The sequence below is a fragment of the Athalia rosae genome, chromosome 2 (genome assembly GCF_917208135.1).
Source record: "Athalia rosae chromosome 2, iyAthRosa1.1, whole genome shotgun sequence".
Classification (NCBI taxonomy): domain Eukaryota; kingdom Metazoa; phylum Arthropoda; class Insecta; order Hymenoptera; family Athaliidae; genus Athalia; species Athalia rosae.
This window is the reverse complement of record NC_064027.1, coordinates 6,266,945-6,290,170: the sequence shown is the minus strand read 5'-3', so window position 1 is coordinate 6,290,170 and position 23,226 is coordinate 6,266,945. Positions and strand designations below refer to the sequence as shown.

General features: G+C 47.9%; 1 protein-coding gene across 5 annotated transcripts in view; it reads left to right on the top strand.

Moving 5' to 3' along the window:
* LOC105684547 (dachshund homolog 2) overlaps positions 1 to 23,226 on the top strand; it is a 182,984-nt gene that overhangs the window by 154,875 nt on the left and 4,883 nt on the right. For 4 of the 5 annotated variants that reach the window (XM_048651403.1, XM_048651402.1, XM_048651401.1 and 1 more), the window contains 3 exons: positions 14,667 to 14,813; positions 15,830 to 16,075; positions 22,380 to 22,466. In XM_048651403.1, coding sequence (XP_048507360.1) covers positions 14,667 to 14,813; positions 15,830 to 16,075; positions 22,380 to 22,466 — 480 coding nt within the window. The remainder of the gene's footprint in view (positions 1 to 14,666; positions 14,814 to 15,829; positions 16,076 to 22,379; positions 22,467 to 23,226) is intronic. The other variant, XM_048651404.1, reaches the window with a different exon arrangement.

Here is a 23,226-nt window from a genome sequence, read left to right as displayed (position 1 = left end):
TTCAAAATCCCCACGGGTACGCGTACGCGTTCCGCATAAACGCAGCGCGTGTATTGTGCATAAGGCTGACGCAATTTGGCTCGTTGAATCGACCGTGATCATCAAGAGTCATCAACGGTCATCAACGATTATGAACAGCTCGTTCGCGGTAATGGTTATGTTCGGGTTGTATAATCATTCGAGCGAATGTCACGACGTAACGTGCAGTCCAGCTGATCGGTTTAATAAACGTGAACGTTTACCCGGAGTTCGGGCGGCTTTGACGCGTAGTATGGGTACGTACATATACCTACCTCCGCTACGCGTTGTATTATTGGCGTAAAGCGGAGTTTCGACGACAACCGGCAATCATCGGTGAATTTAATCCTAAACTGCAACGATCGCGTATGTTTGCTCACTTGTACGATGTACGAGGGCGGTACGAGGTAACGGCGGTGAAATTATTTAGGAATACATGTCGTCACACAATTTCGCATCGTCTCGTGTTGTACCCTTTACGGAACATACATACGTATACAGCGGCGGTGTAGAAGCATCACGAGCATCCAACCCTAATCCTAACTTAGGGCGGGAAAATCTCCCGGAGCGTAATTAACGCTATAAACGTGATAATCGTGATCATTAATGCATTCGAGGATCGCTAGGATTCCGACAACGAGAACGAGAGAGAGAGAGAGAGAGAGAGAGCGAGCGAACGAGATCACGGTCGGAATACGTCTTACTTCGAATATCTTCGGAATATCTTGAGAGCGCAGCATTTACGGCATTTCGGCGATTCCGCGGCCTCGTCCTGAACCGTTGAAAACGGCTAGAGGATAAGCGCGAGGGGTGAGGATAACCAGGCGTAAGACGTCGAGCTAAGATCTTCGCGGTTACCGCGAGAGGCCGCGGAAAGGGTCCCTCCGTAATTACGCAAACCGCAAGCGAGTCCGCGAATCCCGTTTGTCGGAGGGGGTAGCGACAACTGGTATGTTGCGAATCTATTTTCACCTGTGATAAACGTGGATGTGGATATTCGGAAATAGTATAATGCGATATGAGTTTTCCGAGGAAAGAATTTTATTTTAAATTTGAGGAGATCATGGCAAGAAAACCGTCGCAACGTAGATTATTTCACATCTATCTGTATAGGTATACGATTCGTCGGGGTCGCCGATTTAATACATTCGAGCATAAGGATAGAGGATTTGGTACGGCGGCATACATACCAATATATTCACATATATACACGTTAAGCGACGGGGGTTTAGTTTGGGGACTCCTACTCGTTCCGCGCGTAGGAAGCGCATATATTGAATTAGTAATACCCAAGGTCTTACGAAAGGGTCTTGTAAACTATAATTGCATTAATTGCGGTGATATTTTGGGCTCAGGTGGTTGAAACCCCGTCCTCGCCCGGTTATAGCCGCCATTACCGTTCCTACTACTCACTTCACTCTTCTCTCTCTCGATCAAATTATCTTCTCGGCTACCCCACACCCCCCCACCCCTGTGTGTTGTTTCTCCTATTAATTATTCAAAAATTTTCAAAATTTACAACCGCACTCCCGAGCACTTTTCCTACCCCCCTCCTCCCCGCGTCTCTTCTTCTTCTTCCTTCGTTCGTCGCATCTGCGGAAAATTGTAGCGGTATGGATAATTATAAGAATTTAGCAAATATTCCGAGTGCTTGAAAAGGAAAAAAAAAAAAAACAAAATTCCTCCTTTTTCAAAAAGTAGAATGTCGGATAACTCGTACAACTTCGATATATTGACGACTCGGTATTACGTAGAGCCGTACTACGGGTATTATACGCGTCTCCAGGAATGCTTGGATCGATTATCGCCAGCCTTGCATATCGATACACTCCTCCCCTCGCCATACATCATCCGGAACATACATAAAGGTAGGTATAGGTATATCACGGGGGGGGGACGGCGTAGGTTACACACACACACACATATGTATTATACGTATAAATATACGTGGGGGATATAGAAACACAGGTATATAGAGACATAGATAGTTGGGATACGTATCTATAGATATATTATCTGCGGTCTATCTACATCGATGATACGTGTAAATATACGGAGGTTCGTGTGCGTCGCAAACTAATGACACCGCCAACCTCGTGCTTCGAATATCATCGCCACGATATTGCCCTCGTGAGATTAATGTTTTATTATAATGTTCCTCGTTCGCCGATGTGCAGCCGCCCCGCCGCCGTTCGCTCGACCGATACCAACGTACCCGTCCTAGCGGTGCTAGTTGGATGGTAGTTGCGTTACGGCTGACCGGAATAATTTTACGACTCGTTTAATGAAAACCACCGGAAAACCCATACCGTCGCCGGTTGTTGTTCCATTTCCTCTTCATTTTTCTCTTCGAATGATTTCGCGAGAAAAAACGAGAAAAATCATTTCCTCGACTCCGGGGGACAGGATGTGCCGAAATCCGATATAGGAAAATTTTCTAGGACACGGTGGAGGGGGAAAAGGAGAGGGGGGGGGGGGGGTGGGAAATGAAAAAAAGTAAAAAACCAGCCGAATTCTTTGATCATCGACGGCGCTGGATAGAATTATAACGCAGATTGTATAGAGGTGGATTTTGGCGGTGCTGTTGCCGCCGCACGATCATCCCAGTCGCCGCTACCAACATCCAGCCCTCTCCCGACTCTCGCTTATTGTTCACGTTAATTGATGCGTTATGTTTGATGCCGTTGTGATAGCCATTGTGAACGGGGTGTCCACTGATAACTGAGTTACCGACTGTGGCTAGCAGAGTGCACTCAAACCTAATTATCTCCTACCCGGTCTGCCACCGCGGCCGTACACAACCATAACTATGCAACCGTTCGACTCCCTCGACCGACTCCCCGTCTGCATCGGCGATAAACGAGAAATGCAGAAAATTCCATAGACGAAAATCGACGGAACGGGGCGAAAGACGCGATTCGAACGAAGATGGTCGGGATTCGCGAATTGGCTGCGCTGCGTGTTAACGCGGGCTCTTGTTTTCGATGATTTTATTCGTCGGTTTTCAGCGAGCTGCGCCGCGATTCTCCCTTCGCCTTTGAGATCGACTGTCGGATCGCTTGGTCCCGCTTATGCCCCAAGAAACGTGAGGCGCAAGGGGCAAAAGCGTTTCGTCCCGTTTCATCGACTACCGCCACTGGAACATCACGGTGTCCAGTTACTTCATTACATCAACTGGCGTCTGCAACGGCAGCGAAGAGGGTATAACGTCCGGCGGTTGCGGACCCGGAGATAAAGGGGTGAAGCTCAGCTGACCACTGGTCACTTCTCCGATGGATATATATATATGTATATATATATATATGTATATATACATCGTGGATATACACCGACGCCGCAAAGCCCCGTAATTAAACTCCGGCTAGGAGCGTCTTAGATGCAAAACATACTTAGTAAGGTGAGCTTACAGTCCCGGACAAGGTGATCTCCCGAGGCTTTCCAAATGCTAGGTATCCGCAGGGTGATGAGATGAGAGAACCTCGAGCGGACGCCCTTCGGACCTCGACTCCTCCCGGTCGTCGCCGTATTCTCTTTAGGATCGGCTCGTCGTTGACCTGAGTTGATGGGTTTTCCAACCCGAAAAGTACGGGTAGTAACACCGTGGCCCGTCTCAGGTTGAACTCTTGTATCGGGTTCCTCTCCACGCCGCGCCACCCGAGATCGATTCCGCTCCGCCATCGCCCGCTCTCAATTATGCCCGGAATACGATTCGACGAATTTATAGAACACGATTTTTTTTTTCGTCGGGGGAGGGGGAGGGGTAAGTTCGTGTCGGGAAACGATAAGGTTTGAAATTTACGAAGGAGCTAATAAAGATAGATCGTGTAAGAATCGGAACGGAGGCGCGTGCACCGGAAGGTGGTATTATTATGGGATTGAGCCGTCTAACGGAACGGTATACATATATTTTTAGTTGGTTTCTCTGCCCCTTCTGAAACCGCGTCTGAAACTGTAGGATACCCGGGTATAGTCATGCTTATACATCGCCACATCGTCGTCCCGGGGGATGAAACCAATAAAGTAATGGGCGCGCGACCGCAAACACCTTCTTTCTCTAATATCTTTGTAAATAACGTGCGCAGCGGTTCTCAGCGTGATTTTTTACGTACGAAATCGCAGACTTCGAGGCTCACGAAATCGCGCGAGTTTCATGCCGCGATTCGACTATCCGCTTTCTCAAAATTTCGATCTCTTCGAAATGAGAAACATAAATTTTTGACACCCCCCCCTCCCCCTCTCCGAGGAAACGCGTTTAAAAAATTCGCGAGCGAATGGATACCGGTTGATTACCGCTGATTGTAATTACTCAGCTGTTAACGAGATGTCACCGAAAGCTAGAGACCATGATGGATCACCGGGAGATGCTCATCTCCTCACTTGAATATCCCCGGCACTTCGATCTCCTCGAAAATCCTCCTCCCGTACTCCGCTCGGGATCGTCGACTGGCCGAACGATTCGCGCGCGAGGTACTCGCCCGCGTTAAACGCATCTCGAGCTGTCGCCCAGGCTTAATGTATATCTCGTCGTCCGAAATATCGAGGGCTCGGAAACGGAGGGGCGTGCGCACTCATCGTTTCGCCGTCGTTAAACTCGATCCCCAAAAAGTAGAGGAATTTTGTAAAAAAAAAAATACGAAAATCATTTCAATAATTCGGAATCGCCTCTATTAGAAGAAGCAACGCGAACGAATCGAATTTCTCGTATCGACGGGTACGTGTTCCGGTGTCTGGGTGTGGTATTAGAGGGTGGCGCGTAAAGAGAATGAAACGTAGAGGAGCCGTGGAGAGACGACAGTTTTCACCCTTCCCTCGGTGACCGGTAATTGTTGGCAAATATTAATACCGACCTAACTGAGCTTCGCTTCGTTCGGAACGCGAGTCGCGCGCGTCGCACGAAAATATGGGGCGGGGGGGCAGGGGGTGGTGATTCAAAGGCTGGAAAATCCTCGGCCTACGTCTCCTCCGCCGCGGCCCCTTCCCAACCTCCTATTTTCTTCCTGCAAGGGGTGGAATTGATGCTGAACCGGTTACACTCGAGAGCAAATAATAATGCCCGGATGGTTACGCAGGCTCAACGAAGACGGGCGAAGGGCGCTTCGCGAACTGATTGAAATTTGGAAACTTGCTTTGACACAATTACTCGAGCCGAGCGTGGGCCGGGTAGCAGATACACGTCGTTCCTCCGACGGATAGGTGTGCGTTCGTATATTTCACTCATACCGACTCCGCACATATTAAAGGCGCATAATAAGTCTTGCCCGCGTTCACGAAACGCCCGCGGCTTTTCACGCGCCTCGATGACTCCGAGTATATTCATCGAGGTGACGCAAACGCGTTTGTAATTCTAGACGAGGTGCGCGACGCGATGCAGGTTCCATTTTATACGAGAATTGGAAAAAAAAAACAACAAAAAAAAAACAACAAAAACGTTCCATCAATTTTCGACTCGTCAAAGTCGCTAAGCGCTCCATCGCCATCTCCTCGGACGGAAAATCCCCTTCCTGGATCGTCTTCTTTCAGATCAAGGTCGCGTCGCCGAACCCTTTCGACGTATATATATAGAGGACTTTGAAACTTGACCAAATTCACGAACGGATGCGACAGCAGTTGTTGGCTAGACAGTGCGAACGTAACGTCCCCGTTGTGTTACGTGGTGTATTTGGCTGAAATCATCAAGGAATAAGTCCGGTGCGAGATTCCTGGAACCCAGAAAGTTCTCGGAGGTCCACGAGGTAGCTGGGGCTTCTCATAAGCGTTGGAAAGGCTTCGTCGTTTCATAAGGTGAACCGGTCATTTTTTTCCGATCTGCGTACGCGCTGGACTCTCGATGATTTCTCTCGCTTTCTCTCTCTAGCTCGAACGTGTCTGAGAATAGGAGCTTCCCGCGGGGTGTCTGGAGATTTGATTCTTTTATTTTTTCGGTGACTTTTTCAGGACTTTTTTGTCCTCGGAGAATGGTGAGTTTTCGGTGGCATTCCTCCTCGGAATTCTCTTTGCTGGAAGTTTAATGCGCCAATCTAGAGCGAGATAAAAAGCGTCGTATACAATAATATATATGAAAGAGAATTTCCGATTAGCGAGACCACTCGTCGTCGATCCTTCCGCGTGCGCGAACCATTACGTTATATAAACATAAAACTCCACAGGTCCTGGCCGCGATGTCCTAATGTGTTTTTTCATCTTTCATTCTCGTACTCCTTTTACTCCTCTTTATTTCTCTTCTCTGGAACGGCGCGCTTTAATCCCGCCCGAGGCTCTGGCTCAAAGGACCGCCCGGTACTACAGCTCGTATACACCACTCTAAAGTGGAACAATCAATTTCAGATTGTCCACCGGATTCCTTTGATCCATCTTCCCACCACGTACCTATGCAACCGAAAGATAACCGACGACTACTTTGTCGAATCTCATCGTCGTCCGAGGCGAGATCATCGTTGCAATTCTCTCGTCTGCTTTTCATTTTTCTTTCTTTTTTTTCTCTCGTCGTCATTCGCATTTTGTATTCAATTCCGATTTTCGGGAACATGTGGTCGACCGTTGCCACCACGACAAGATTATTCGACGATTAGGTGTTATTTCTATGGAAATGGGTATCGATGTCTGTTGCGAGCCATTAAATAATCCACAAGATCCCTCTTCTATCCCTTATTTTTCCTTTCTCCCTTTCAGCAAAGAAGAATTACGTTCTTTGCATATTGGGATTAAAAGGCAAACAGTTCGCTTCGTAAGGAACAGGGGGCTGGGGGCGGGGGAAACGGAGGGATGGGGTATATCCATGCTTGTTGAAAGGAAATTTATGGGAATTAATATTGGCTCCCTGGGGTGGGACGCCAGGACTTTAGGAATTCGACTTTTCTTCACGTATGAAAGGAAGTTTAAGAATTTAATTCCTTCGGCTGTTTTCCCCGGGCTGTGCAGAGAGGCTGCCGCTGCACCGCCGCAAAACTCGATTTCGAATATATTCTACATTCTACATTCTACCTTCTATTTTTTTTTCCTTCTCCCACCGGGAATTTCGAATACCGTATAACGGGAGCTGCAACGTGGTCAACGTCTATTCAACGTCAACGGCGTTATTCAGAGCCTATTTTTTTTTTTTTTTCAAAATTAAAGATTCAACTCCGATTCGGTTCCGGCGATTTGTCACCTGCAACCGTCGATTCCGTGGAGAAAAGTTTTTTTATCCGCGAGGGATTTATTTTCCTGCGTCGTATCGCGTCATACCTCCACCAATACACGTACACGTACCGTACTTTATTTCAGGAGTAGCGAGAAATTACGAATCCAATTTTCCTCGCTTATTCCCATGGATAGAATATTATTTTTACTTGTTCAAATTTGCCTTCAATTTATTTTCTTTTCCTCTCACTTTTTTTCACCTCTTCCTCCCACTTCCCCCGTCTCTTGCGTCGCTGCAGCAGCTAATCCTTTCAATTTTAAATTTCATTTCTTTTTTACGTACACATTATACCTGTAGCTGATACACCCGCAATACATTTCGTGCCGTTCTCCACCCCTCGGATTTAAGATTCTTCAGCTCTTCAGCCGTAAGAAGAACAAAAATAAGATTATCAAAAGAAAAACAGAAGAAGCAAAAATACATATTTCCTCCTCCGCACAGAAATAATAAAGGTGGATATCGCTTACATGCAGATATCGTCGATGTGTTTATTTAGCTGAAAGCTGCAGAGGATCCTTCTCCGTCGCGGCGCCTCCCCCCCCCCTCGCTTTACCACCCCGGCGAATATTACGCGCGCGCGTGTTTCGACTATGTATGTACCTAAAAAGCCTGTTTCCATACCTCACGCTATTTTCCCGAGTGGTACACGCGTGCGATTTCCTACCGCATAGAGAAAGAAAAAAGAAAAAAAAAAACACGAAGAAAAGAAAAACATTTCCTGGACGCCGGCATTTGCAATCCGTTGACAAAATAGCTGAAAGTCAAACCCAGTCGATCGAGTCACACACGTCGCCGCCTATCTTCAGGGGGGGGTGGGAAGAAAACCAACCCTTATATACCGTAGAAAACTATACGCTTCCCGCTACACGTCCGTCACCCCGCGATGATATTCCATTCCCCGAGTCCCGAAAAAAAGCGACAAAAAATCCCGAAATGACGAACAGAAAAAAAAAAACCACGAAAGGAAAGGGAGAAAAAAGGTAGAAAAAAGGAAAAACGGGGGAACCCCCGCGGCTGTACGGCACGGGGAGTGTTTTAGCTTATCACGTTTACGCGTTTAATACCTCCCGTCGGGTAACGTCCCTCTCCTGGGGGACACACGAGCACTTAATGCCAACTTTTTTTTTTTCTCCCCCACTACGAGCGAATACTTTCGGTGTTTATATCTGTTTATGGATGTCCCGTGTATCCGTATATATGCCATTATATATTATCGCGCGGAGTAGGTTGCTGTTGCTGTAATATATTTTCGCATACTTGACACGCACTCCTGCGTACGGAGAGAGAGAAAAAGAAAAAGAAAAAAAAGAAGAAGGAAAACCGATGCGGGACGTGATTAGAAAAATTAATGACGGATCAGAGTCCGTTGACCTTCGTCAGATTATGAAATAAAATAGGAGACGCCCCGATGTAATTAAAGCGAATTTCTCTCGCCTCTCTCCCCTCTCGCGTTTACCGCGCAGACAGCTCGTATATTTCGGAAATTCAACGCCCTCAACTTTTCTTACCGTTGTACGAAACTGTGGTGGGGGAAAAGCGTGAAACGGGCGTTTGGAACACATAATCCTGATATCTGTTGGTTTTCGGGCAATAAAACACGCGTTCTACACATCGAAGCTCCGAGAACGGCTGCTGCTTCGAGCTGATAAAAACGCGAGTAAAGATACCGCCGCAGTTTCGCCTCGAAACCCCGGCTGCAAAACCTACCACCCCACCCCCCTGCCGTTTCCAAAGACCCAACGAAAATCCGAACTACGTTTTCGCCTTCGCCATCGGCTGTAATTGATAAGACCCGGACAAACTGTCCCTCCGATGCACCGCGAAATTGATGCAGTTTTTCTTTTTTATAGAGCGACTCATACATCGAAAATATTTATGGATCGAATAAGATAGAAATTGTTATTTCCTAACAAGAAAGCGTTCTGCATTTTTTTTCTCTCGAAAAGATGCAGGTGAACCAGCCACATGTACAAAATTGAAAAAAATCCTTTCCTTTCCCCGAGGAAACGAGAGCGGAGGAAGAGTAAAAAAAGGAGAAGAAAAAAATTGGAAACAAAGAATTTGGTCCGGCGACGTGACCGTCGAATTCCGGCACCGTCGAAATTCCCGATTCAATACAGTTTGCAGAAGGTGGGAATTTATAATGCGGGAGGTCGCGGGCCCTTCCTGCATCGGTTCTCCGCGATTGAAACCAGACGCCAATGCGTCTCGTATGACCCTCCCTCCAGCCCTGCGCTCGGTTATACGTACTAGTATATACGCATACAGGAGTAAATATTTTCATATTAATTTACCCGCGTAACACAACCTCCGTAAGTTTGGTGCTGTTTAGAGTAAATATATGTATATATGTATACACGCACGTACGTACAAGTACGTACAGGTGTACTCATATATACACGAAACCTCTTCTCGGCGCACTCTCGTTGCACATTTATATTTACTATATGTATATGTGATACACAGTCACGTGCGTACACACACGGTGGTAACGTGCACGAGATGCAGGGCGTTGCTGCACGGGGTGGTGGTGGGTAAAAGAGACCACACAAGATTCCCCCGTCGCGACACGCTCTCGGAAATCGTATGTGTCTTCTGTTCACGAAACCACCGAGTAGCGATCGGTGCGCCGTTAAAAGTGCTCTTCATATTTTTTACTGGGAACCCGTCTTTTTGCTCTTATCCAATTTCGTGATTATTATCATTATTTAATTTTTATTAATTTTTTTATCGACGAAACTCCCGCTGCCGCTTGCGGTGGTATCGGCGATTAACGACACTCGTCTTGAATTACCCCGAGTCCGCCGTAGCTTTCTTAATCGTGCGACCGCGACGTCGAACGAAAAATAACGGGCGATTGATCGGGGGAATGTTCTTCGCGTTTCCTCCTCCCCCTCCCCGCTTCGAGCACTTTTTCTGCTTCTCCTAGTAAATTTTTCGTCGTTCCTCTTTTTCTGCGGCGTGCGAAGGAGGAGGAAGAACATACATCCGTCTTCCCGTGCGACGAAGAGGACCGGGGCGAGGCGAGGGCGACCCATTTTTCGGTGTTTGGGTCAAGTGGGAAGATAGATGTAAGAATAATATGTAAAGTCGAGAAGCTTTTGAGTCCGCGTCGGTGAGGCGGTGGGGAGGTATCGGGGCAGAAAGTGGATAAGCTGACCCGTCCCGCGTTTCAAATCCCTACGTTGCAGCCGTCGCCTTCTTCCTCCCTCCTCGCCCCTCTAAACTCCGGGATTTTCGTGGCCACTTGAGCGGTGCGAAACTGGATTTCCACGACCCGTCGTATCTCCGGACCGGATGATCTATTTCTCTCTCGTTTTTTTTTTTTTTTTTTTGTGGCTTCTATCCCTCCGTTCCTCCTTGCTACCCCGTATGTATATTCCATCTCCATATGGTCCCGTGGAAAGGAAAGGTTGTCACTCTGAAATTGATATTTGAATGATTGCAGGCCGGGCCTGCATCGGAGCTCGTGGGCAATTCCGATGAATTTTGTCGATAGGAGAGGTGACCGCCGCCGTAAAGCGAGTCGGAGAAAGGAGTCGCGCACGAAAACTGTCAGGGCGTTACATTCGACCCTTTTCTTTTCTGTTTTTTTTTCCCTCTTTCTTTCTTTCTCCTTCTTTCATCTCCGACAGACCTCGCGGGTCGTCAATCGTCTCGCATCTAAATCAAATTCCGATGCAATAGACGCGACGGGGAATCGCGTAATCGTTCGGACAGATATTGTCCCTGATGAATTCACGCTCGGTTGAATGAATGAAGTTTGCGAAAGACGTGACGCACACGCACGCTCCGTCGTAAGACGCACGACATTTTTTTCACTCTTATATATATATATATATATATATTATTTTTGGTAATTCGAAACCTCAAACTCTTATGATATTAGCATTCACAGGATGCACGCTCCAACTACTATCGACGTTGCTAACTATAATCATCCGAGTGGCGAGGGTTAACTGTAATATTATTCAGCAGACAGCTTTGTATGGATATCGAGGTCGTACCGCACAGATGCTGCTGCTACTGTTGTCCGCCAAAACTACCGCCGCTCACAACTCCAATAATACCGTGCAATAGTTGCCTCATACCTAATTCTAATTCTCATCTACACGTCGTTTTATCGGGTGTCCGGACGCCTCCGCTGTGACACTTCAGCCCTCGATCGTCCTTTCGTTTCAACTTTTCAACTTTTCTTCTTTTTTTTTCTTCCTTTGCCGAAAATCTATAAGAAAGTATCTCGTACACACACATCCACATCCGAGTTCCACTGCGACATAAAATTCTGAGCACCCCCCGTAAAACGATCCAATTTTCGCGGAGGGCCGTTCCTTTTCACGTGTATAGTAAAATCGTGTGATTTGAAAAATTTTTCTTCGAAGAATTGACGAACGTCGCGGGAAGATGTGGAGAGAGAAGAAGAAGAAGAAGAAGAAGAAGAAAAAGAAAAAGAGAAAGAGAGAAAAAAACGAGGAGAATTCGTTGACGTCGGTGGCATTAGAGCCGTGTACGCGCGAAGGGAAGAGCTTAGCAAAGTATGCAAATGAGTGGTGGGCTACACGTCTATGGGGAAACGGACCGATATTAATTTCCTTGAAGACCTGGCCGGGGTCATTCTTAGCCGAAAAGCCTTAGGGCGTTCCGGTGTTGCCGGTGCCTGGTGCAGGTGGCTGGAATGGTCAATATAAACTCAAAATGTAAATCATATTGCTATTCCCAAGTGAAATCTCTGTACATGGTGTGTATATCGGTTGCAACGGTTGCCCTCGGTTAGCGATTGTAGGTAACGCGTAACAGTGGTGGTTTGTAAGACGTACCGTATATACGTACGTACACCCGCTATATTAGTTTGTACAAGCCTGATTAGATTCGGTTATATTGCTATTGGAGTTTGATTGTTTGCCCGGCAGATATACCCGGACATTGGCGGCCGCCAGGCAACGACTACGGAGACAATTCCCCCCCTATTCCATTTCTACGATGATGTACAAAATAATTAGTATACCCTACAATAGCTGTACGTATATGCATTAACATATGTGGATACGTGAAAACGGATCGCGTTGCTTTCCCCGAAATATGAAAATATGATTCACGTACGCGCATGGGCGGGGATTCGGATTTTTCTATCGTGAAAAGAAAGGAGCGTAACGGAAAAAATCCCGTGAAGGAAACCGGTCCATCGAAGCGAAAGAAACGGAGCTACGCGTCCGTACATTACGGTATATGTATATACATATGTACCTAGTTTGGTGCTGCAGGAGCGATTGGATCGATCGATAGTTTTCCTAGCTCCATCGGAAATATCTATTCTTAGATCTTTGTGTGTACAGTCGATAGGAGCGACGTGGGGAGTCCCGACTAGCGATTCCTTCTCGGAGATCGTTGCGTTTGTTGGGTTCGTCGATGCCCCGTACGTCTCGACCCGAGTAGCCGAGAGCCGGACCGTTTCTGAACGAACGCACAGCGGTAGCTGATGTATTTTGACAGCGACTCGCCGAGAGTTCGCTCGACCCCCGCACGTCTAGATACGTGTTCCCTTTTATTCCTTTTTTACGAACTCCCTTCACCGCGTTATCTAACGGGGGCCCCTCTACCTTAGGCACCTCATTCGGACTCCCAACCGCAGGCACCTCGACTCGACGTAAAAAGTGCACGTCCGAAAACGGAGAAAGAATGGTTTTGTGTAATCTATGGATCGACGAAAATGACGAAAAAAAACACGTAACACGTAACACGTTTTACGGAATTCTCGGTGACGCAAGAGAATCCCTGCAAGACATTGGTATATAAGTTTTCGCCTCGCTTCGGTGCGACGAGGAGTATCGCCGGTGGGACTTCCGTCGACTTCCGCGGAGGACTTTCTTCTTTCTCGTCGAAGATAGCTGGGGTCAATTCTTTGCCAGCAACTGCAATATCGCGTGCATTCTTAGTATGCAGCGTATGCAGTCGGTAGTTATATACCGAAGGAGTGGTTTGCCGGTCGGCCAATGGCGAGTGCCCTGGCTAATTCTAGGGTGCCGCCGACGCGCCATCTTTGCATCATAATGCCGTGCTCGTGCTACCACCCCCCCCTCCCCCTCCGTACCCCCCTCGATTCCCTCTTCTCTCCCTCAACTCCGTTCCTCTCCCTCCCCCGTGGTCCTCCCATTCCGCCAATCTCTCACTCCTCGTACTCAGCACGGTTTTCCCGTGCAACGTAACTTCGTAACGTGTTTACGAGACATTCGACTACGTGGGTACATACACGTTACACAATACGCTCGTCCAGAAATTGATAGGTCCAGGTCAAGTTGTAGGTACGGCTGGTCTATACGCCTGGTCTCCGTGGGATCGCCGATCGGGGTATTTCAACCCCGTGATTGCGGGACTCGATGTTTCCGGGGCTCTTGAACCTTTCGTTGGTTCTGCCGGGTTCAATTCTTTGTCGACGGGATACGGTGCCTCGATTCGAGTCAACGAGGCGTAAAGGAGATTTCGTGATTCCGAGAGCCACGCGGTGAGCCACTGACCCTGAAACTCCGGGCGATCGTTTCGCTTTTGAATATATAACCACGTGCTCGTCCGACGTCGACGCGTCGGGGTATCTCGGACTGAACTGAACGTCGCCGAACAAGTGGAATACAACAAAAAAAAAAAAAAAAAAGACACAGGAAACAGTACCGAAGAAATTCGACCGAAGATGAAAGAAATGTACTCGGATCGGGGCGTTCGTGTTGGTCCTGAATCAGTGTCGCCGCGGCAATCACTTTATGCATTATGAATGTTCTTATTGTGCTCCACTTACAAGGCGTACCTTGGAGTCGGATCAATCGACCGTCCAACAAAGAGCTCCTCGGCACATTCGGTGTAACGATCGTGATCCGCGACGAAGGACTTCGTCGCGGAATTACCACCGCGACCTTCGCGAAATCACAAAGGAATGAAAAACCTCCTCGCACCTTACGGTTCGGAACAAATTGATACGGGGTACGGGGGGGGGGGTTCGGATAACCGATCACATCCCAATTTCTTTTTCATCCCTCGCGATTAATTGGACGAAGAATTGAAAATTCTCGAGCGACTCGATATATAATTCCGCTGCTGTATCGGCGACGTGATTGATGTCCGCGCATTGAATTTTAAGTGGTTTCTTTACAGAGCTGGCACTGCTCTTTATACACGGGGTGTAAGACGGTAGCGGTTCGCACAATCGGACCCCCACCTAGATATACACCCGGTTAACTTTGGTGCTGTCTCCCCCCTGGGTCGCGAACGGGTCGGGTGCCGCACCCCCCGCGGTATCGAGGAGATAATTCCGTTGGTTCTTCACCGCCTGGGGTTCAGCCTCCCAGAAATCACGAGCTTGATTTTCCGTCAGGCTCTTCGAAACGATGAATTTCGTCGTACCGTACGATTTTGTTTGCATGGTCAGAAAAAAAAAGCCAAAAACTCTCGACTGACAAAATTTTCCGTTCGATTGTTTCAGTGACGTACCAAAAACGGTTGAAAAAGGAACGCAGGGCGAGGAAACAGCTTCAGGATCAACTCGACCTTGAGATGAAACGACGCGCTCAACTCGAGGAGGCCCTCAAGGCCACGGGGGCATCGACGGAACAAGTCAGGGCCCTCACAGGTGAGCGGAAACTTTTCTTTCTTTTTTTTTTTCTTTTAAGGTGATTACGATCTGCTCACCCGACACGCGTTGACCCCAACTGCGATCGCGATCCGAAGAGACAATCGAATCATTCGCGCCAACGACGAGTCGTTGCATCGTCATGACTGCAGATTACGATTACGGTGCGGCTTATCGGTATTCTCAATAATCTTAATCGTCGAATCTCGGACAGGTTGCGCGAGTCTTCTGTCTCTGCGGCATTAATATCAGCAGCTCGAGCTGCCGTTGATCGCCTACGGGCCGGAGATCAGTAACGTCGTCGCCCCGGGGCAGTTCTGGTAATCTTGGAATAAATTAATTAATTCGTCAGACAGAGTAAACACTCTGACACCCGGCAGAATATGATTCCGTACTTACCTCTCTCCGTTCATTTCACCCCTCCCGCTAAGGCGTATATATACATATATACAATATATATCCCATCCTCGCCAACTCCTCGCTCTCTCCAGCTCCGACTTGAACTCCGATTTCGATTTCTCTCCTCTCCCTCTTTCTCCGTCTCTCTTTCTGGGTCCCCCCCCCCTCCCCCTCCTCCTCCCGCCACCGAATCACCGAGCAGACACCATACCGCACCCCGCTCCCTTCCTGTCACTAGCAAACTCAAACACGAAACCCTTTAAGTGAAATCTCTTATTCTGATAATATAACGTTTCGTAGGCACCGCGCGCGCTCTGCATCCCCGCTCGATCCTTAAGGCTTTGCCGTTTTCGCTGTTGATTAATCCTGTCAGTCGCAGAGAATTGTGATATTAATTTCAAACCAAACGAAGCACCGTTTCGACGGCTGAGAAATTTGAAACGTAATACAGGTATCTTGACATTCGATATATCTCGCCCGCTCGTTGCGTACTTCGTGAATCGTATACGACTATACGCTCCGTCTCTTCGGCAACCCCCCCCGAAACTTCGAACCCCTCGCGATCAATTTGTCGTCGAGTTCCACGATCTCATCGCGGTTTTTGATTTTTCTTTCAGACAACATATCGACGGAAGCACGCACAATGGCGGAACCCCCCGAAGAGAGTCCGGTTCATTCTCAACCCCAACAACAGCAACAGCAACAGTCGCAACAACAGGCGAGTCAGCCGTCGCAACAGTACCGGGATTCCCAAGCGCCACGTCCTCCTCAACAACCTCCTACGCCCGAAAAACCCGGGTGGGGGTACAGCGGGATCGACCTTATCGGAAGTCAGGCTACGGCGTTTTGGCAAAACTACCAAGGTCAGAAAAATTACTAGCATCGGCATTTAGGTGTAAACCCTAATCGTTCCTCCCGTAACGTTCGCGTCGAAACCGGAACGATTCCCCCCGCCCCCCTCCCCCCCAGTCGGATGACGTATCATTGTACAAGGTATTTCGAACACTAATAGAAACAGCCCCCGACCAGGACGATCGAGGGTGGTTCCCGTTCGGTTCGTCCTTCCTCTTCGTCCTCGCGCTTTAGCTGCGCGCTACACCCGTCGTAAGAGTTACCCGAGAGTATCGTGATGCGGAATCCATTTGCAATAAACAACGCAGATTTAAACCGACGAGGTAGAGGTCGAGGGGAGTAAGAAGGAGAGAGAGAGAGAGAGTGGCGTCTGCGTCGCTATAGGGTCGACAGGGGGGAAAACGGGAGAAAAGGGAGAGGGGTGCCCGAGGGAATCCAAGCAGTGTCTTCGCTTGAAGTCATACATTCTATACGAGCAGTGGTTCTCATTTGTCATGAGCGGATCGTCGACGGTTTTCCGAAAAAAGTCATCACACCCCCCTCCGACAAATCGAAGGGGGGTGTCTGAAATCCGGTCTACCGTTTGCCCTCCTGCGATCGAACTGCATTTTGGCTGGTGAGGAAATTCTTTTGATTTCGTCCCGTGATCAACCTGCGGGTAGTTGGATCGAGTCTCGAAGGAGAGTCGCTGCAGTGGCTGATGCAGAGTTTATGCACATCTCTCAAGTAAGGAAGAAGCTGTAATTTCCCTGGCGACCGCGACGTCTTGGTGGCGCTGCATCGCTTCTCCTCTCCTCTCCTCTCCTCTCATCTCCTCTCCTCTCCTCTCCTCTCCTCTTTTCCCTTTGGAACGGCACTCCGGCACGCTTTAATATTCAGACTATATGCAATAATTCCGCGACGACCGTATCCTAACTCCGTAATTCTCGCGGCGCTATATATATATGACGTTCACATGATACAGCCCCGCGCTTCTGCAACCTTCGTATGTATTATACATAACCCATATATACCCTCTATACATACCTCGGGCACATCGCGACCGCAATCATTCTAAATCGCCGGGTGGGTTTAATATTTGATGGGCGCGGCTACGACGGTTGATCTCAGGCTCCATTTTGGGGCCTTTTCGCGGCGCAAACCCCGGCCCCGAATTCCCCCCCTAAAATTGATTGCGAAGTTCGGGTTCTCCGTTGAAAAGAAAATAAAAATTACCGCCAGGTAAGAGCGAAACGATTGTTCGGAGGACGAGAAAATATTAGAAGGGGTGGAACCCATTCCCTTTTCAGAAAAATTATCAAAAGCTCCTGTCGTGTGTGCGAAGATGATAACAGCTAAGGAATTGTTGAGGTAAAAAGTATGAAATCCTCCCTCTGAGCGCGAGGAATGCTGCGGAATTACGAAAAGGGGAATAAAATCCGCAACGTTTTTATCGCATCCGTAGTTATGCATATAAGGTTACCACCGTCTACTCTCCGCAAGACAATAACGGAGTCAGGTGATAAACCGTAACGTATGTATATGGGCGGCAATATGTGTGGGGAGAAGATAGCTACGAATGCAGATTTCACGGAGTTGTTGGGGGTGGAAGAAGCGAAATCTTTGATACTACTTCCCTCCTCTCTCTTTTCTTTTTCTGCGAGGGTTAGATGAAGGGAAAAAATCGCGGGGCGAGGGGGGGGGGGGGGGGGGATTATTATAACGCGGTGGAATTTTTTTCACTTGTTTTTATTACGCAATCGCATATGTTTGCGGTTCGTTTCGAGCGGGGGTATATTTTTCGTTCGGTATCTGTTTTGTCCGCATTTTTTTACCCCCACCCCCCCCCCGCAGATGAGGGTGATGGCAAAATCGCGGAAAAGGGGGAACCGGAAAGCGGAAAGAGAGAGGGAGAGGGAGATTTGTCCTGAAGTAGGATATTCCGGGCGTCGTTTGGAGCAATATTAGCATCAGGCCGTAAAACTTAAAATTAAAAAAGAAAATTCTCCGCTATATTTGCAACCTCGTTCCAGTATTTTCCTTCTTTCCGTTTCCCCGTTCCTTATACTTATGATATAGTTTTCCTTTTCATTCTTCCTGCAGCGGCACCAGCAGCAGCAACATGCGGCGAGAGGAACGGGGGCGGATGGAGGGGGAGGAGGGAAGATGGGTAATATATTACCGAAGCAACACCCATCTGCCGCCTTATTTTCATAAAACTTCCGTTTTCCCTACTCGTTTCGAAACATACATAGAAAAGCATAAGAAGCAAAGCGGTTTTAATATAAAAATATTAAGATACGCCAACTTTTCAGATAGGTATAAACTTTTTCCCGCGCGTCATCGCTTCTCCTCCTGCCTCCGCATGTGTATACGTGTTGTTTATATTCAAAATATAGGATATACAACCCACCCCCCCCCCCCCCCTCCCCCTCGCGAATACCTTTTGCTTTATGTTATTCGTCGCGTATCGCATTGCCTCACATTGCGTACGAGGTAATACGCGGAATTCGATCGGTCTCCTAAGATACATACGACGCATCAAATATATATTAAATTCTTCTTCGGGACCCTAGGCCGCTGTGGTCATATAGGTAACGTCTAGGCGAGTGGAGCCCGAAAAATACGATAACCAAAAGTGGTATAACATGAGAAAAGGAAACGCGCGGTACAGGGCAATTCCGCGCCGCAGATGAGGAGGAGCTTTCGGTAAGGATGGTTGGAAGGAAAAGCGTAAGGAAAGAACGAGAGAACAGAAGCATTAAAGATTTAGAGGCGAACGTAACGTCGCTCTTTGCAACTGCTCTTTATGATTATTACCGGGAGCCTAGAGAGCGCTTTGCCGTTATACATAGTTGGCGAAATTAAAAACTTTCTTACGGTAATACTTGAGGGATTTTTCCTCGGTGATATAATCGCCGAAACTCAACCCCGCCTCTCCCTCCCATTTTACGTGCAACCGGCGGCCGCTAATTAGTTTTTAATTTTTTACTCGATCGCATTTCCAACGTGCGCTGCTGTGTATATCCAGGTAGACGACAACGCGGGGGGGAAAAATGTCTTTGGATCGGAGGGGAGGAAATTTTGAAAAAACTTGTCCACCGATCGAATCGTCGATGGTAGACAAGAGTGGGTTATAAAACGTGGAAACTGAGATGTGGAAGATGAGGAAAAACGAGGCGTATACCATATCGGCGCAAAAGAGACAGACGGAGAAAGAGAAGAAAAGATATGGGTCTCGAAGCCTGCGGAAATTTGAAATTATAAATTATAAACGAAGCGATCCGAAAGCGAGTACGCGGAGCTGGTATTCCGCCTCTTTTGTTTTTTGTGTCTCCAGTGCCTTCTTCTTCTTCTTCTTCTTCTTCTTGATTCATACAATTTCACGGTTGGCTTGACGCCCAAGCGCGATCCTCCACTCTGCTTTACATAAAGATCAGAGCATTAAAAACGCACGCTACACGAAATCCACCCTTCTCCTCTCTCCTTTTAGATTTCATTCTTGTTTCTCTCCTTTTCATTCGCTCGGTCGCGGCACAGGCATCCCCCTTTGACCATCTTTGTCTTCGTCTTCTCCTTAACTTTGCCCGAATCGCACGTGTTACGAGAACCCTATGTAACACATATACGTATATACGTATATACATATATATATAGGTATTCGGCCAATTACATACCCACCGACGCGATGTGATACCTATACTTAAATTGGTTTTTGTCTTTACCTCCGCCGGGAGTTTAATATGCCTACATCAGCGCAGGGAAGAAAAAGAGAATGAGGATAGAGTTAGAAATGGAAAGGCGAAGGGGAGAGCGGTGGGGTGTTCCGCCGCGGAGTCGTGGATGAGAGTACGAAGATCTCGAGAGATTATCTCCGATGTGAAATATAAAATTCGGGCGATGGCAAATCGCGTTCCCATTTTATCCGAGCAGACACGGTGAAGAAACTCGCCTCTCTTCTCTCGGCGCCTCCAGCGAGCGCGCACACAACGTACAAAATTTTTCCACTCCACACGTACGAACGTTGTACACACACCGATCTCTCCTTTCTTTCTTTCTTTCTTTCTTTCTTTCTTTCTTTCCTTCCCCCTTTCTCTCTCTCTCTCTCTCTCTCTCTCTGTTCCTCTCTCTCCTCGCCGTGCATTGTTGAAGTTAATTACGTATAAGCGCAGAGTCATAGCGACCTGCAGCAACCGCGGTGTATTCGAGGGGCCCTTTGGACCCTTCGGGTCTTATGGGAGCGCGGGGGCCTTTCGGAAAATCAGGCCCTTCAATGACCCACCGACAATACGAACCGTTTAGGTCTCTCGCATTCAGTCTCCTTTCAACCGGTTTTGAAATTGTTTTCATTGTACCCACAATTTGATAGGGTGTAAAACGGGTAGCGAAACTATTAACTCGACTATTTTTACGAAAAAAAAAAAAAAAAAAAAAATTTATTTCTCCTCTCTTAATCCCTTTATTAATTTTTTTCAATACCTTCCATCTTATACGCACAAATCATTGTCCACACGTCTCACGCATTTTTCGCCGAATTTCCTCATGTATACGTACGACCTGTACAATGAGATTGGTATTATTATCATGCGCACGATGCAGGTGAACTTCGGAGTCGCTTCTTTTTATTTTTTTTCGTCCGTTCGTCCTCCGAATCCCACCGACTCGTTAGAGTCGGTGATCGCCTGATCGCGACGCGTCCCCGAGGATTCGAAAATCGTGGAACTCGCTCGTCGCGTGTAATAGGCTTACAGCCTCCTCCCGCGGGGCGTCGCGACGTCGACGTCGACGTTATATGGAGAGAGGGACAGAGAGAGAGAGGGAAAGATCACATTTGGATCGTTTATAGAACGGGCTAAAATCCCATATCTTGAGCAGTTAAATTGTCATTTAGATATCAAAGGGAGGCAACAACACCAGACCAAACTCGCGCCCGGATAAGGGCGTGAGAGGTAATTTGGCTCAGTGAAACACAAACAGTATATTCGCTCGCTTCCACGCACAATTCACACCCACAAAGCCCGAAACAGCCCTCAGCTATTGTTGCTCCAAGCATAATGGAATCTCCGCTCCTCGCGTTCTGCAGCGCCTCGTCAAACCCCCCCGCGCTGCCATTTCGCCGCTTCGCTGTTCCATCGGCGTCACACCGGGTCCGAAAGAGAAACCGAGAGGTGGAAAGAGAAGGAGAATTAACTGCGGCTTAATGGCTTTACAATTGGATTTTACCATTGCTTCTAGGCCTAAACTAACCGTGCAACGCCTCTACCGTCTTTCCCGCGTGATCCGCGACTCCGTCAGGGAATTCAAAAAATTAAAATCCCGCTTCTCGCGAATTCGTTGGTCGACGCGTCCGCCCGAGGAGGGAGGATTTTTCGCCGCGATCCTGCGGGATCGCGGGGCTGGAGTTTTCGGAGCGAGGCGCGGCGCGTTACGGTGCCGAGGGTGTAACAACCCCCGATTGTTACTTATTCGAGTAATGTTGCGCGGTTTATATTCCGCGGCGTCGCCTAATAAACGCACCGAAAAGATTCCCCGGTTAATTCGACGTGATATTATTAAAGGGACATTTCCCAGTTTTCACCCTAATCCGGTGGAATTCAGTGAGCAGACCGCGTCGCACGACTCGACGCCCGTTCCTACCCCCCTCGCAGTCCCCTCCGCGCGCCCCCTCGGCTCTTCCTTCTTCTCCTTCTGCTTCTCCGTCTCGTTCTCCCGCTCCCGTCTCTCCTCGAGCTGTTCCCTGTCGGGCGAGTCGAGTTTTCCACTAATTACTGCTTTGTTTCATCGCTGTTTCACACGCTGCTGAACATGTCCCAGGAGAGATAACCGAGCTTTATAAATATACCCCAAGCGTAAACTGGCTACCGATGAAGCTCCAACGCCGAACGAGGATTCCGGGTCACCACTTCCTCTTCGTCAACTTCATTTGTTTAGAAATTCAAACGTAACGCAACTACGCTACGTGGTAACGCGTTTTACTCGGCATCGCCGGTTACAACCCCTGCCCGCCCCCCACTGGCTCGGACACCGATGCGCGAATCTATCTCATTTTTGTCGGCATTCAGGCTATCGACTGGATAGAGAAGATTTAAAGTCCGGGAGAGACCGAGAAACGGCGGAATTTAAAATTGGACTACGTGGCCACGGAGGGAAAAAAAAAAAGAAAATTTCAAACCCAGTTGCGATTCGAAACACATAAGAAAGTGCGTAGGTCGATGAAACAGTGGGCGATTCATCGCGTAGAATCAGAAATTGGAATCACCAAAAAATCGTGTTCATCGACGATTCCGAGTCACGCAGATTGTCAATTTTTTTTTTTTCTCTTCATTATTGTTATAGAATCCCTCGCCCAGGAGTTGGAACTTGAGAGGAAATCCCGACAGCATCAGGGTGGCGAACGAGACCAAGTCAAATCTCCTCTACAAGGTTCGTCTTTTGTTTATAACCCATTGCTATTCGAAATCGAAGTGCGAAAATACGTTTTGCGACACGTGATAATTAGTCGATTTGTCGAGTCAGACGAGTGATAACGGGTGTGGTGGCCTTTGGAAAATCTCAAAGTACAACATCGTAACGCGATGTGGCTCGCGACGTGATTCGCCCGTCTCAAAAAAGACGAAAAAAAAAAAAATAAGGGAAAAAGGAAAATGGGATATCGGTATAATTACATAGGTAAAAATGAGAATCTCTTTTAATTAAAAAGCGTAATCTATCCGGGAGGAAGTACTTCCAGCCACGTCGTAGTTTTCTTGGCATCGTGTTGCGTTTCTTGCGCCACCGAGGCAAGATAGGAGTGTACACCATGATTCGAAACTTATTGTTAATCCTGAAACTTGTAACCGGGGAAAACTTTACTCGGTCACAAAAACCTTCGCTAACTTCCCTGCGGAGCTGCAGGACTCCGCCATTTCAATATTGCCCGCAACTACAGCTATGCGAAAGCTGTACAGCCAGCGTTGCTACGTTATTTCGCCCGGCTCTACCCAACTGGGTTACGTCGAGCCGAATTTTTCTTTTCTCAATAATTCTTGAATCTAATTTATATATATGTATATATGTGTTTAGCACCCCCCGAGGGTGGCGCCACGGTCTTCCTCGGTCGGTTCGTATTTATATTCCATCAAAATGTTATCTGGTTCTCTCTCCCTTCTTCTGCGCGAGAGTCGGCGGTGTTCGGGGTGCGGGG